This window comes from Amphibalanus amphitrite, unplaced genomic scaffold (genome assembly GCF_019059575.1).
Source record: "Amphibalanus amphitrite isolate SeventyFive unplaced genomic scaffold, NRLGWU_Aamphi_draft 000021F_arrow, whole genome shotgun sequence".
Classification (NCBI taxonomy): domain Eukaryota; kingdom Metazoa; phylum Arthropoda; class Thecostraca; order Balanomorpha; family Balanidae; genus Amphibalanus; species Amphibalanus amphitrite.
The window spans coordinates 956422-968598 of NW_024881517.1; the positions used below are offsets into that span (position 1 = coordinate 956422).

The window sequence follows — 12177 nt, forward strand, 5'->3', positions numbered from 1 at the left end:
GGAATTTTGAAACTCGTTAACGGGGGATGGTTAAACTGAACTAACTATATAATTAGTGGCACCATTTTATATCCGCGCTATCAGGGAACAAAATTGGATAGGAACATCTGGAAAATTTGTATAAATTTTAACCCACTCCCTCTGGTTTTTCTACCGCCTGCTGGGAAGTCACCCCCCCCCCTCTCCCATCTAACTTGGCGGGTCCTATAGCAACGTAACCGTAACGAAACGCTCAAGGCGGAGTTGGGAATCTTGTCACAAACCATGACGAAAGCATTCCAGTCATTTTTATCAGGTAAAAGATCACCAGAGGTTGACACTTGACGTGGCGCGCTTTCAAACTTTTTGTGAGCTGGAGTAACTTACCTGACCTGACCTTCCACAATGATATAATGTTCACTTGATGTTGCTTGATGTTAATTCCATTAATTAATGTGATTTTGCGATGTTTCCAGGTGTGGACTGACTTGGGAATGATCATGGGGCTCGAGGAGGACGTGAAGGAGCATGTCCTGCACAAAATCAGACATACCGCGAAGAAGTATGCCCAGACGATGATAAACGTGGAGCCGGCCGACAAAGACGGTGAGTTTTGAACGGGCACAAGCACACCTTTTCGGATGAGGTGTTCCGCTAGCAACACATCGTGCCGGGGGGGGGGGGGTACTCTTCTTCTATATAACTGGGCTCGAGCCGATCATCGTAGACAATATATTCCTGGCCAGGGCTGGAATAATGTTTAGATCTGACTGATTTTTTTTTTAGCGAATGTAAAGTTAGGCCCGAGGTATTTTCGATAAATACGAGGTCAGGCCAAAACATTAGCCAAGACCAAGTGTAGGAAGGTATTTCCCACGCATGCTTCTTCCTGCACGATGGAGAAATGACGTTTCACATATCCCAATGGCGTAATACATTAATAGCAGAGGGCAGGACAACTGTTTATTTTCTTGATGATTTTTTTTTTTTGGCTAAAAGGAAGACTGCCACCTTTTTTACACAAAACGGTTTTCACTAGACCTAACCCACCTATGACCTACCCTGAAGTCTGTTTCCCGAAATTCGGCCTAGTTTTTAAGATATCCGCAATTGGACTTCAGATTAAAGCCATCACAAATGTGTGGAATATGGGAATGTAACATTACCATGTTAAAATCCCATCTCCCACACTTTTTGTGATGGCATCAATGTGAAGTTCGAATGCAGATATCTCGAAAACTAGGACGAATTTCGGGAAACGGACTTCAGGGTAGGTCATAGGTGGGTCAGGTCTACTGAAAACCGTTTTAAACCGAAAACCGTAAAAAGGTGGCACTTTAACGAAGGGCGGGACAACATGTTGTACCTCACCTTTGGACAGAAAATCGTCGTTGGTTTTGCTATTAGTCAAAAAGTGTTGTTTAACTCTAGTGATATTGAAAAGTCATGGTTGTCTCCATTCAGGTTGTCTCCATTCATGGTTGTCTTCATTGTCTCCAAATATACCACAGTTACATGCAGTTTGATACCTACTTGCACTCCATACTTAACCATGACAGCGGAACATCGGGTACTAATTTCTTATTTCACTGAAATATTTTAACGACGTATAATTATTTTGTAATTATGCACCACGTTTAGTTGTAAGAGTGTATCGTACTACGCAAACGTACTACGCATCGTACTACGATTTTGAGAGTGAAAAGAAATCAGGAAGAAGCGAAGAATCGTCTCCAGATACTGTAGATGGCATAGCCAGCTACTGTACGAACGCGGTTCCTTGTTTCTCTCCTAGGTTTCCTTTACGTTTATTTGTACGATATGCATTGATGCCAACTGACTGCAATATTCTTTTTCACGGCAGACGACGAGCTGCTAGCTCTACTTGCCTATGGTTGTGGAACAACCATTGGCACCTTGGCGGATCCGAGAAACGGGGTTCGTCAGGCAGGTGAGGAACTATCGGTGGACGGTGTGGTGGTCTGCCAACTGCCGGCCACCAGGTTGGAGACCGTGGCCCTAATGACGGCCGCCCACGCTGTCTTCTACACAAAGTTCACGGGGCCCTGCAGGGCCCTGTTCGAGATTCCTTACCGGAGTGTGGGATTCGATGTAAACCTATCTGGCTTATCACAGAAGGTGTGGGAGGTTACCCAGGTAGTGTATAGAACCAGCATCGGAGATGCCCACTTCGAATGACTGGCGACCTGTGGCTCACCTGTGGTTCAAGTGACTCGTGACTTGTGGCTCACCTGTGCAGCTCAAGTGACTCGCAACGTGTGGCTCACACTACTGGAGCCTCTGTATTATGACTAATTCAGCTGCGGCGGTCTCAGTACGCCAATGAGTCTCAGTACGTCTTTCATAGCCCAGATCACGCTCGTTTTATATGCCATCCGTGGCGGTGGTTCTGTGCGCAGAATGCAGATGTTATTCGTTAGCCTCAGTGTTAACCATACACGCTCGTTTTATCTGCCATCCGTGGCGGTGGTTCTGTGCGCAGATGTTATTTGTTAGCCTCAGTGTTAACCATACACGCTCGTTTTATCTGCCATCCGTGGCGGTGGTTCTGTGCGCAGATGTTATTTGTTAGCCTCAGTGTTAACCATACACGCTCGTTTTATCTGCCATCCGTGGCGGTGGTTCTGTGCGCAGATGTTATTCGTTAGCCTCAGTGTTAACCATAACGCCCTTGTGAGTTGTGACCTTGAACGTCCTTCCAGTGATTTCGCATTGCGGCCGGCAGAGACGAAGTTTTGCCTCCCAGTTGAGACGCCGCTTCTCAACTAGGAAGCAAAATTACGTCCCTGTCGGCCGCAATGCGCCATCACTGGAAGTGCGTCCAAATTAAGATGTACCTGCTGATGCTCAGGTACCATTCGTTAATCAATTGTTGGTGTTTCAATACATTGTTTAAATGCATTCTTTATTTTACACTTGGTCATAATATTATCACATCACCCCGCATTATCAGGGGTGGTACTTTTACACCGGGGCTTGATTTTACCGGGGAGTTACTCCGGGGTAAAATTATCGAAAAAAGGAGTGCTTTTTGGCATGGCAATATTATTCCCCGAATGGGAGTAATTTTAGTATTAAGTTAATAAAATTATCATCTGGTGTAATTTTATCCAAAGATAGCATGCTTTTATCCTCCGTCATAAAATTACTCCCTAGCACGAATAATATAAGCGTTGGGATACTAAATATATTCTATATGCTAGTTTTATTCCCCAAAACTCCCCATTTTAGGCGCTTATGCCAGGTCATAAAATTATTCGATTGCAGGAGTGTTTTTTGACATTCTAAAATTAGAAAATGGGGAGTAAGTTTTTTTCAGTAGCGCTGCAAACGCGAACAAAAAAAAAATGTTTAACGGGGCCAAAAGTTACGCACGGCATAGCGACAAGGGATCTCTTAGAGATATAGGCTTGGAACTTACAGGCCATTTCAGGCCACTCAGGGTCAGTGTGGACTCTCAGAAGCCTGCTTATGGATCCCGGAGATCAGCGTGGATCACCCCAAATATTTACGTGTACCTATGTGGTGCTTTAGGGCTTTCCGAGCCCAAGGTGGGACCCTCAGAAGCCAGTGTTGGCGGCGGGCGCTAAAAGACTAGGCCCATGGGGTGAGCCTGGAACCCTCATACAACAGTGTGAACCCTCAGGGTCTGTGTCGAGTCCCTAAGGACCCTACGGAGGGACATAAGAAGCATGTGTTGCGGCCCTCGAGGGACACGTGAGTTGTGACCCCACAGATGCCGACTTGGGGTTAGCAAAGTCTGTCGCCTCAAAAGCTCGGCTGAACTAGGTATCAGAGGCTAGTTAAGGTTCCAGAAATTTTCGAAGGCATCCTCAAAGATTCGTGTGGCCCTTCAGAGGCCTACGTACGTATAAGGTCCTCAAAGATCCCTGTATGGGCCCTCAGAGAACATGAATAGGCATTAGTGGGACTCTCAGAGGCCGGTTTGGGCCCTCTGAAAGCTTCTTAGAGCTCAGTGGAGCTCCTTAGGAGCCTGTGTGAAAAGCAAGCTCATGAGCCCTGCGGCACTTGAACGGTACCTACTTGAGCCATGAGACATTTGACGAGAATCGAGAAAGGCCCCGAATATTTCGTGTCACGCTTTGAAAGAAAAGTATGTGTCAGCAGTCCATACCTTATGAAAATCAGCTATAAAATGTAATAAAGAACAAACTAGGAACATGGATTGAACCAAAGCATTGACATTTGCGAGGCTGGAGTTGGAGTCTTCAAGATTTTGGCGGCTCCGACTCGGTCTTAACCGCATGGGCTCCGACCGATAAGGAACATGAAATGAATATATAGGAACATGGAATGAATCACAGCATTTAGGTACATTTCTGAGTCTGAAGTCGGAGTCTTGGAGATTTTGGCGACTGCGACTCCGACTCTGGTTTGAACTGCACGCTCCAACCGAGTCTGACCTCACAGGCATTCTCAGAAAGGTACCCCCATTTTTCCCGACTTCAAAATCTCATCGGATCTGTGTCGATCCCAGGGGGTGCCCGGTCCGAGGTTGGGGGGGGGGGCAAGCTGCCCCGTTGGCCGTTTGCCCCCCCCCCCCGTGGCGACGCTAATGACCTTCTGCCATGTGCTGTGGTCCCAATTTCACGGATGCTGCAATGAAGGAATGTCGGGAATCGTGAAGGAATTCTCTTGGGGATGACCTTGGATCTATTTTACGTCAATTCAAATTAGCAAATATTTCGAGTCGTTGAGTCACAGTTTTGTAGAATTCAGCTGCATGTTGTTTGAAATTAAGTTGTTTATTACACAGTATATTGACTTGAATCGTTGAATTGAATAATCATATGAGTGTTTCGTGATCCCATCTGGCATCTCTATTTGGTAGCCCTTTACGCAAGTTGTGTAGATTGCGGCATCGCCGGTCAATACTTTTGTTTGGTTGTCCGACTTTGTCTTGAAACTTCGAAATAATTGTATTTAGAAGGCATTTTAATTGTTTCCAAGATGGAGAGGGAGGACAGTGTTTATAAAGCGAAGCTAGCCGAGCAAGCGGAGCGCTATGAAGGTTTGTAAACCTCTAGAACGGGCCCTGCGAGGCTTATGCTTTATCTGCGCCATTTACGTATTTTACATTGCTAATGTATTTTCTCGCATTTCTTAGCATATATTTTGCTATTCATATATCAGTTGTAGTATTCTTCTTCGTAGGCCACTCTGGAAATTATTTTTTTGTGAAGAAGCCTAGTACCTCTAGAAAGTGGAAATGATACGTGCTTACACTTAAATCACTTTATTGGTCTACTTGACATTAATATTTGTGTCCTATTTTATGTGTTTGCTTACTTTTTGATGTTCTATTTTGATTTTACAAATGCTGTTTAATTCATTATTCTGTGAGTCGAGGTATTTGCCACAAATTGTTTACCTATTATCAGCCATTGTCTTATTTCGGAAGCGCAATTCAAGACAGGAATTCCCTTTGAGTTCATTTTTGTGTGCATTGATATGTTTGCCTAATGTGTCATTATTTGTGCACTAGGATAATGCCATGGAAAAGCAATGTCAACCAACAATCACAGCTATCTCTCGTTTCGTCTCAAACCATGCAGGTGTATAATGGATCAGCGTTAGGGATCGTTTCAGAATTCCATAAAGAAATTTGGTTTTAGAATAGGATACAAGCTGATTGTAGTACTTGAGTGTTCTTTGATAATATTGCTTCAGTTAATCATTGTTATTCATTTCTCAGTATTTCTTGAAATGAAAACCCACTTTGAAAATTGAACAAATTATTCTGGAAGCAAGCATGTTTTCTTTTCAAGTAGGTACCTATCTATGTAAAATGCATTAAGTTCAGGTAAATTTCTTTGCAGTATTTTGCTTCTGTTTTTTCTTTTAAAGTCAACAATGAGTGACACTTCAACTTGCGATTTTTGCAATGCACTACTGCGTGTTCTTTGCTTGATCACTCTGTTTTGCCAAGACTATGCTGCCATTGTGGTTTTTAATAATCAAGCAGGTACATTTGGATAATCCTCTTTATAGCAATTCCACATTTAGGTATGAACCTACCAGCAGAAGTATTAAATGCATCTGATTTTCAATATTATCATCGCTCCAATGGAGCTATTTAAAGAAAAAGATCCAATCTGCAACAAAATGATTCTTTATAAGCTGTGTTTAAATTATCAGACAACCTTAAAACAAAACAAAGAACATAGCAAATAGCATGTATTAGGTATTCCTTATTAGGTATACTTCATCCATGCAAATAGGTTGCACTATTTGCTTCACCAATGTTGCTAGTTATGACCTCTATTGCCTACTGGTTTGTATTTAAACTGGAATTGATTTATGCACAAACAACTGCAACATGCTGCTCAATTGGTATGCATGCCATTTTGAATGGAGCTATCAGCATCCCCTGCTGGCTTCTTTGATCTATTTAATCATATTAAGTTAAACACTTATTTTTCATTAAATTTTTTAGTGTTTCCAGACCATTGTTTAATTAATTTGTACAGGCATGCCAAGTATAGGTATGTCATATGGTACAGTATAGGTAAGGATAGGTATGTCATATGGATATTCTGACTGACAAGAAAGGCACTACCAAATGATGGACGTTTCATTGTAAGAACAGCTGTGCGAGGTGCTGTACACAGCTGATGGGCATCACAGTCAGGCTAAACCCGTCACTTTCGATTCTCCTTACTACGTTTTAAGAAGCCCAGATACGCTCTGCTTGGTTCCGACTGCGGAGTTCGGCTTGGTTCTCATACTTGCGAAACTTAAGTGTTTTCGTGACCCTTATTCATTGTTTTGATATCTCTAGCGAACCGGCTGACTTTCTCTTCATTTGTAGGTTAACCTTCCACTCTGTTTTCGTTCTCGTCTGCGTATTTCTGCGTAGGAAGGCCGGCCGGCGGGGTGGGCCGCGGAGCTGTTTTTCGCGGTGCACAGTTTCTCCCGGCACCCTGACCTCGGGCCGGGCTGCCTATCCGGACCTGCGAGCACCGTTGCTTCTGTCGCGGCGCCGGCGGGCTCTGTGCGTTTCGTAACCGCTCCGGAGGGCGGCTAACCAGGCCAGCGGGGCAACCAACAGCCCGCCGTCGCGACCGGAACGGGGGTGGGCTTCCTCTCCGCGCGCCGCCGCCTCCTGCCGCCCCCAGGGACTCGCGGCGGAGCACGGGATGCGACAGACTCGGCGGTGGCAGCGCCGACCTCCCCCCTTTGTCCGGCGACACCTCAGGACTGTCCGGGATTCTTTAGTATGGAGACTGCCGCGCCATGTGTCGGCTTCCACACATCAGCGGTAGACAGACCACAAGCTGTCTGGGGAGGGGAGACTGGGTGGCGGCAGCGGTGGCTGAGTTCCGTGCTCCCCGACCGCTGAGTACCGTGCTCCCCGACCGGGCCCCGCGACAGCTGCAGACAGCCTGCAGACAGCTGCAGACAGCTGCAGACAGCTGCAGACCGGGCCCCGCGACAGCTGCAGACAGGCCAGTGTTTGGGCATCCCATTGACGGCGTGTTGATAGGCCTCGTCAGCTGGCGGTGGCGCGTCATGGTTGATGATCGCTGCATTCCTGCCCGCCAGTTGTGACGCTGCCAGGGGTGCAGCCGACCTCATCGCCGAGATCAGATTAGCTGCACTGGATAAACATTTATTTTGCCGGAGTGATGCTCCCACTTGGTGATGAGACGTCAAATCAACTATCGCTTTTGGATGTGTTTGCTGAACAGCTCGTTAAAAATTGACGAGAGCTGATGACGACTGTTTGGATGGCGAAGAATGAGAGGACGATCCACGGCAAGCGGTCTGTCACGGACCTGTGCCATTTGATAACCTCCATGCTGTGTCTACGTATGACAGGTGCGGCCGATCGGAGGTCCGCCTGTGTCGGTGACCGACCGGTCCACCCCCGTCAGTGGGTGTCCTGCTGCTGTCCATCCTGCTCCTGTTCCCTCAGGGACTCCCCGGCCACCGCTGTCACCGCCCCGCACCGACCGAGCCGCCGTCACTCAGCCGTCAGACCGCAGCTGCTTCTGGAGGCTTCCGTGGATTTAGACATCAAAAACACAAACCGGCCCGGTGTGCTCTCTGAGACATTGCTGTTGGTGAATTTACGACACCGCAGCTGCCTCTGTTGTACGCTGTTGGGAATGCACACCTTGTTTGAGGGAGCGGTGCAGACCACAGCTCACCTCACGGGAGTGGCACCGGACAGACCGCAGCTTTCACAGCCCTGTGCAGAACCTGTCCTCGAAGCCTGCAAAGCTCGTTCATCGATCGGCCGGGGGGAGGGGGAGGGTTGCCGTAACGCTTACTCCTCGCTCCGGTAACGGGTGTGACTCAGCTCCGTGATTCAGCGCGCCACGGGGCTCCTGTCGGTCACGCACGCGCTGCGCCCCACCCGAGCTCACCCCCGCCCCTGAGGCACGCACAGCGGCGCCGCGTCTGACGACCGGCCCCACCTGGCCGTCCCGTCAGCGGGCCGGGTCGGCCACGTGGGCCCCCGTCGGACAGCGCCAGGTCGGCGGCGCCGACGGCGGGCTGGGCGGCGGCCAGCTACACGGCTGGGGCGGCCGTGGGGCCGGGCCTCGCCGGCTCCAAGGCAGTCCAAACAGCCGGCCAGGGTCTGCAGAGGGGCTCCGCGGGTCCGAGGCCGCCGGCGCCGGTTAAAAATGGTCACCGCCACCCGGAAGAGCCCGACTGTGGTCCAGAGTAGGGCTGTTCTGATCAACAGCCCGACTGATTGAACCCGCCATTGATTCCGGGGGCTGTGGCGCGACAGAAGCTAGCACGCGCCGAGCCGAGGCCACTCCAAAGTTCCGCGAAGCCAGTCTTCAGATGTGGTCTTTGGTCGAACCAGCGACCGTCTGATGGCTGAAGTTGACGCCGAGTTGGGCGGATCTCCTTGTCGCTCGGGGATCTACAGGGTGTCCCATAAGTTCGTTCTCACCTAAATTTTACGTTTTTAGGCTCTCTTGCTTAAAGGCACGCCGAAATTGGTTCGTAACTGAGCTTACGTGGTTGCCATGGCTGGTAGAAATATGCTCCACAGTAGCTAATTTCTGTAGACAAAATAGTTTTTGCTAGAGAGCCCGCTTCCTACAGAGACGGCTAACGCCTCAACATAGAGGTCTCCGATACGGGTACGTCTCATTATTTAGTCAGCACGTGACCATTCGCGACGATTGAGGGTGATTGAGGCCTACCAGTCTGTAGCCAATGTCCATCGCTAACTGGACGCACAGTCAGCAAGTGATGCCGATGATTTGTCGGGAGTCAATCACTGCAAGTTTATCCTCTTTCCAGTCAGCCCTCAGGAGTGAGCCAAGTGGCCAAAACTGTGTGGCGCCAAAGTGGCCATCAAAAAGGTCAAAGGGTTAGAAAGTTGGTAAGCAGACTTTTCAGGATGGATTACCAGCTGTCTAAGAGTGTTCTTTCGGGGTACATAACTCAATGTGACTTAAGCTTTGCTTACCGGAGGGCACAAAACAGTCAAAAACGTCTTAAAATGGCCAAACATGCGCTTCATTATGCCTGAGGCTAAACAAAACTAGATGGCTGATGACATCAACCAGGTCATCTGGACTAACTAGTCCATGTTCGAGATGAAACACCCGTCCAAACCCGAAAACAACTCCATAAGGGCGAAAGAGGAGGCCTCCGTTTCGTCCCGTTATGTTCCTATGCAAAAGGCAAAGGTCACTGTGTTGTGGGGTTATAGGCGTTCTGGAGTTGACCAAGTTGCAAGTGGCAAACCCAGAAACAGTTTTGGGAAGCAGAATGCTTTTCCAAGAACATCTAGGAGGAGTTTCAGCCCTCAAGCTGAACTCGAACCGCGAGTATGAACACATTTATAGAGGAGAAAATGGCATCCGGGAGGTCGTAGGCCCATCTTCAGGCAAGACAGTGCATCAGTGCACAGGTCAAGCAAAGCTTAAAAGCGGTGCAAGGAGACTGTGACAGGCGTTTGTGGCAAGATCACATGCCAGGCACCTCATCGGATCAAAATTTCATAATAATTTGTTGGTTATGCTGAAATTGAGGCTCGTCGAAGCGTAGCGCTGTTCCAGCCTCGAGGAGCTCACGGCGCATGTCAAGTCAGTCTGGGTTAACTTTAAGCCTGCTATGCAGCCAAACATGCCGGTTGGCATGCCGCAGCATGTATTCATGTGTTTGCCTATTAAATGGGGAGCACATTGAGGGGTCATAAATATATCAAAACGCAATGTACTCTGTTTCACATGCAAACATAATGTGAGAACGAACTTATGGGACACCCTGTAGATTAAGCGCCTTTTGTCGCCGAACGGGTACTGGAGTGAACGGTTTGGCGTCCTCTCGGCCGAGTGACATTGAAATGTATCACCGGGGCTGGTCCGTGTTTCTGTGCAGTTACCGCCGAGCTATTGTTGTATGAGGTGCTAGGACGAGCTGGTCGTGATATACCTAATCCTAGGCAAAGCTCAATCCTCTGAAGACGGCGCCATGATTATCAAGTCTCATCAGTGGGACGTAATGCAACTCTGCATAACGACTGGGCCGCCGGCGATGGGTTCTCAGAGGTAACCGGTCGGATTGCCGTGTGGAAAACTACTCTGGGTTCAGGAGGTACGCTGATGGGCTGAGCCCCGACTGCTCTGTGGTGTTTGGTCTGCTATCTGACCAAGGCCGGGGGCCTCCCGAGCTCGGAGCTGAACCAGGAAAGGCTGCGGGCGGCGGTCCGCGGCTGCGGCCAGACTCGGGCTGCAGCTCTGTCCGTGTACGGGATGGGCCGGGCGGGGCTGCAGAGGCACGCGCTTCTGGCGGCAGCTGCCTCTGCAGTAGGCCCACCCACCCATACACTGGTCCGACTGGGAGAGGTCCTGCGGCAGGCGGCTCTTCAGTTCGGTCGGTGATGCATGAAAACTTGACTCATTGCTCATCGGAACGCTGGTTGCTATGAAATTTAATTGCTGCTGTGTTCTATTGTGCATATATATTCTTATATGTACGATGCACATAGTGTTTGTAGGTTTTCGCACATCCGTTCCTCTGATGCCCATGCCAATAACCAAAGTGCCGCGCCGACGGCCATCAGCGTCAGTGGTGAACAAGAAACACGGTCCAATTTGAGCAATTGTAGGATGAAGCCATTGCAGGACCCAACTAGCTTTGTACAAGATGCCAGAAAAAGATCAAACACTGAGAATGTCATTGTGTGAATGTAAAAATATTTTCTGAATGCTTTCAGTGAATTGCATTGCGGACTGTTGCGATTTATTTGCCTCACGTAAGCTGCTGGTAGCGCTCCAGTAGCCGTGGAATCGGTGTTACCTATGTGACCGCCGTGCCTAGGAATGGGTTACATCACCCGCGGCATGTGCTGCTCGGACTGGGTGCGTGTTTGGCGCCAACCAGTGGGGCAGTGCGGGGTTGGACGACCCAGCCGCGCTCGGCCACCCATTACGAGTTGCGTCAGACGTGTGCCGCTGCCGCTCTTGAGACACGCACAGCTCCTCGGTCACTCCGTGCCGCTCCTGGGACACGCTACATTTTGTGGGCTACATTTTGCCTCTGCCAGGCCAATGTGCCATCCCCTGGCCGTTATGTGCTGCTCTTGGGCTATTCTGAGCCGTGTCTGGACCATTCTGCGCCGCCCGCGATTCGGAGCGTTGACCGCTGCGCGCCGACCATGGCCCCGATCGAAATCACGGCCCGGCCCGGCGCGGCGCGGCCGCTGCACACTGGGCCGATCGCCAGGTCTAGCACGACATGGGTAAAAAAATCGAACGTTGTGTATGTGCAATGAAACCTATACCACTTTGTTCAAAAATGATCATACTACATTGCTGTGGTCTTTGTTTTCCAACACAATTGCTATTTCATGGCGAAAACTCCGCTTAAACACGAACTTCGGAATCGTTTGGACCGAACTCGTCCCCCGCACTCTTCGACAACGTATCTTTGATCCACGAAAACAATCACAATTTGAGGAGGAATTCCACATTAATATACATCAAACGATAGCTCCGGGTCTGCAGAACACACATAACCACATGAAAAAGGCGAGCTCTTACTTGGTTATGATGTATTTGCACCGCAAAGATTTAAAGACGAAAATATAATTTCACATCATTGATGTCACACACAAATAGACTTTTAAAAAAAGTACCGCAGAGTACCGCTTCGAAAATCTCGCTACATGTCAATGAGTCA

At 48.8% G+C, this 12177-nt stretch overlaps 1 protein-coding gene across 1 annotated transcript in view; it reads left to right on the forward strand.

Moving 5' to 3' along the window:
- The first annotated feature begins 4843 nt into the window (after nt 1-4843).
- Nucleotides 4844-12177, forward strand: part of LOC122391014 (14-3-3 protein epsilon-like) — a 55372-nt gene continuing 48038 nt past the window's right edge. Inside the window, exon 1 of the mRNA XM_043384535.1 lies at nt 4844-5032. Coding sequence (XP_043240470.1) covers nt 4972-5032 — 61 coding nt within the window. The 5' untranslated portion in view covers nt 4844-4971. The remainder of the gene's footprint in view (nt 5033-12177) is intronic.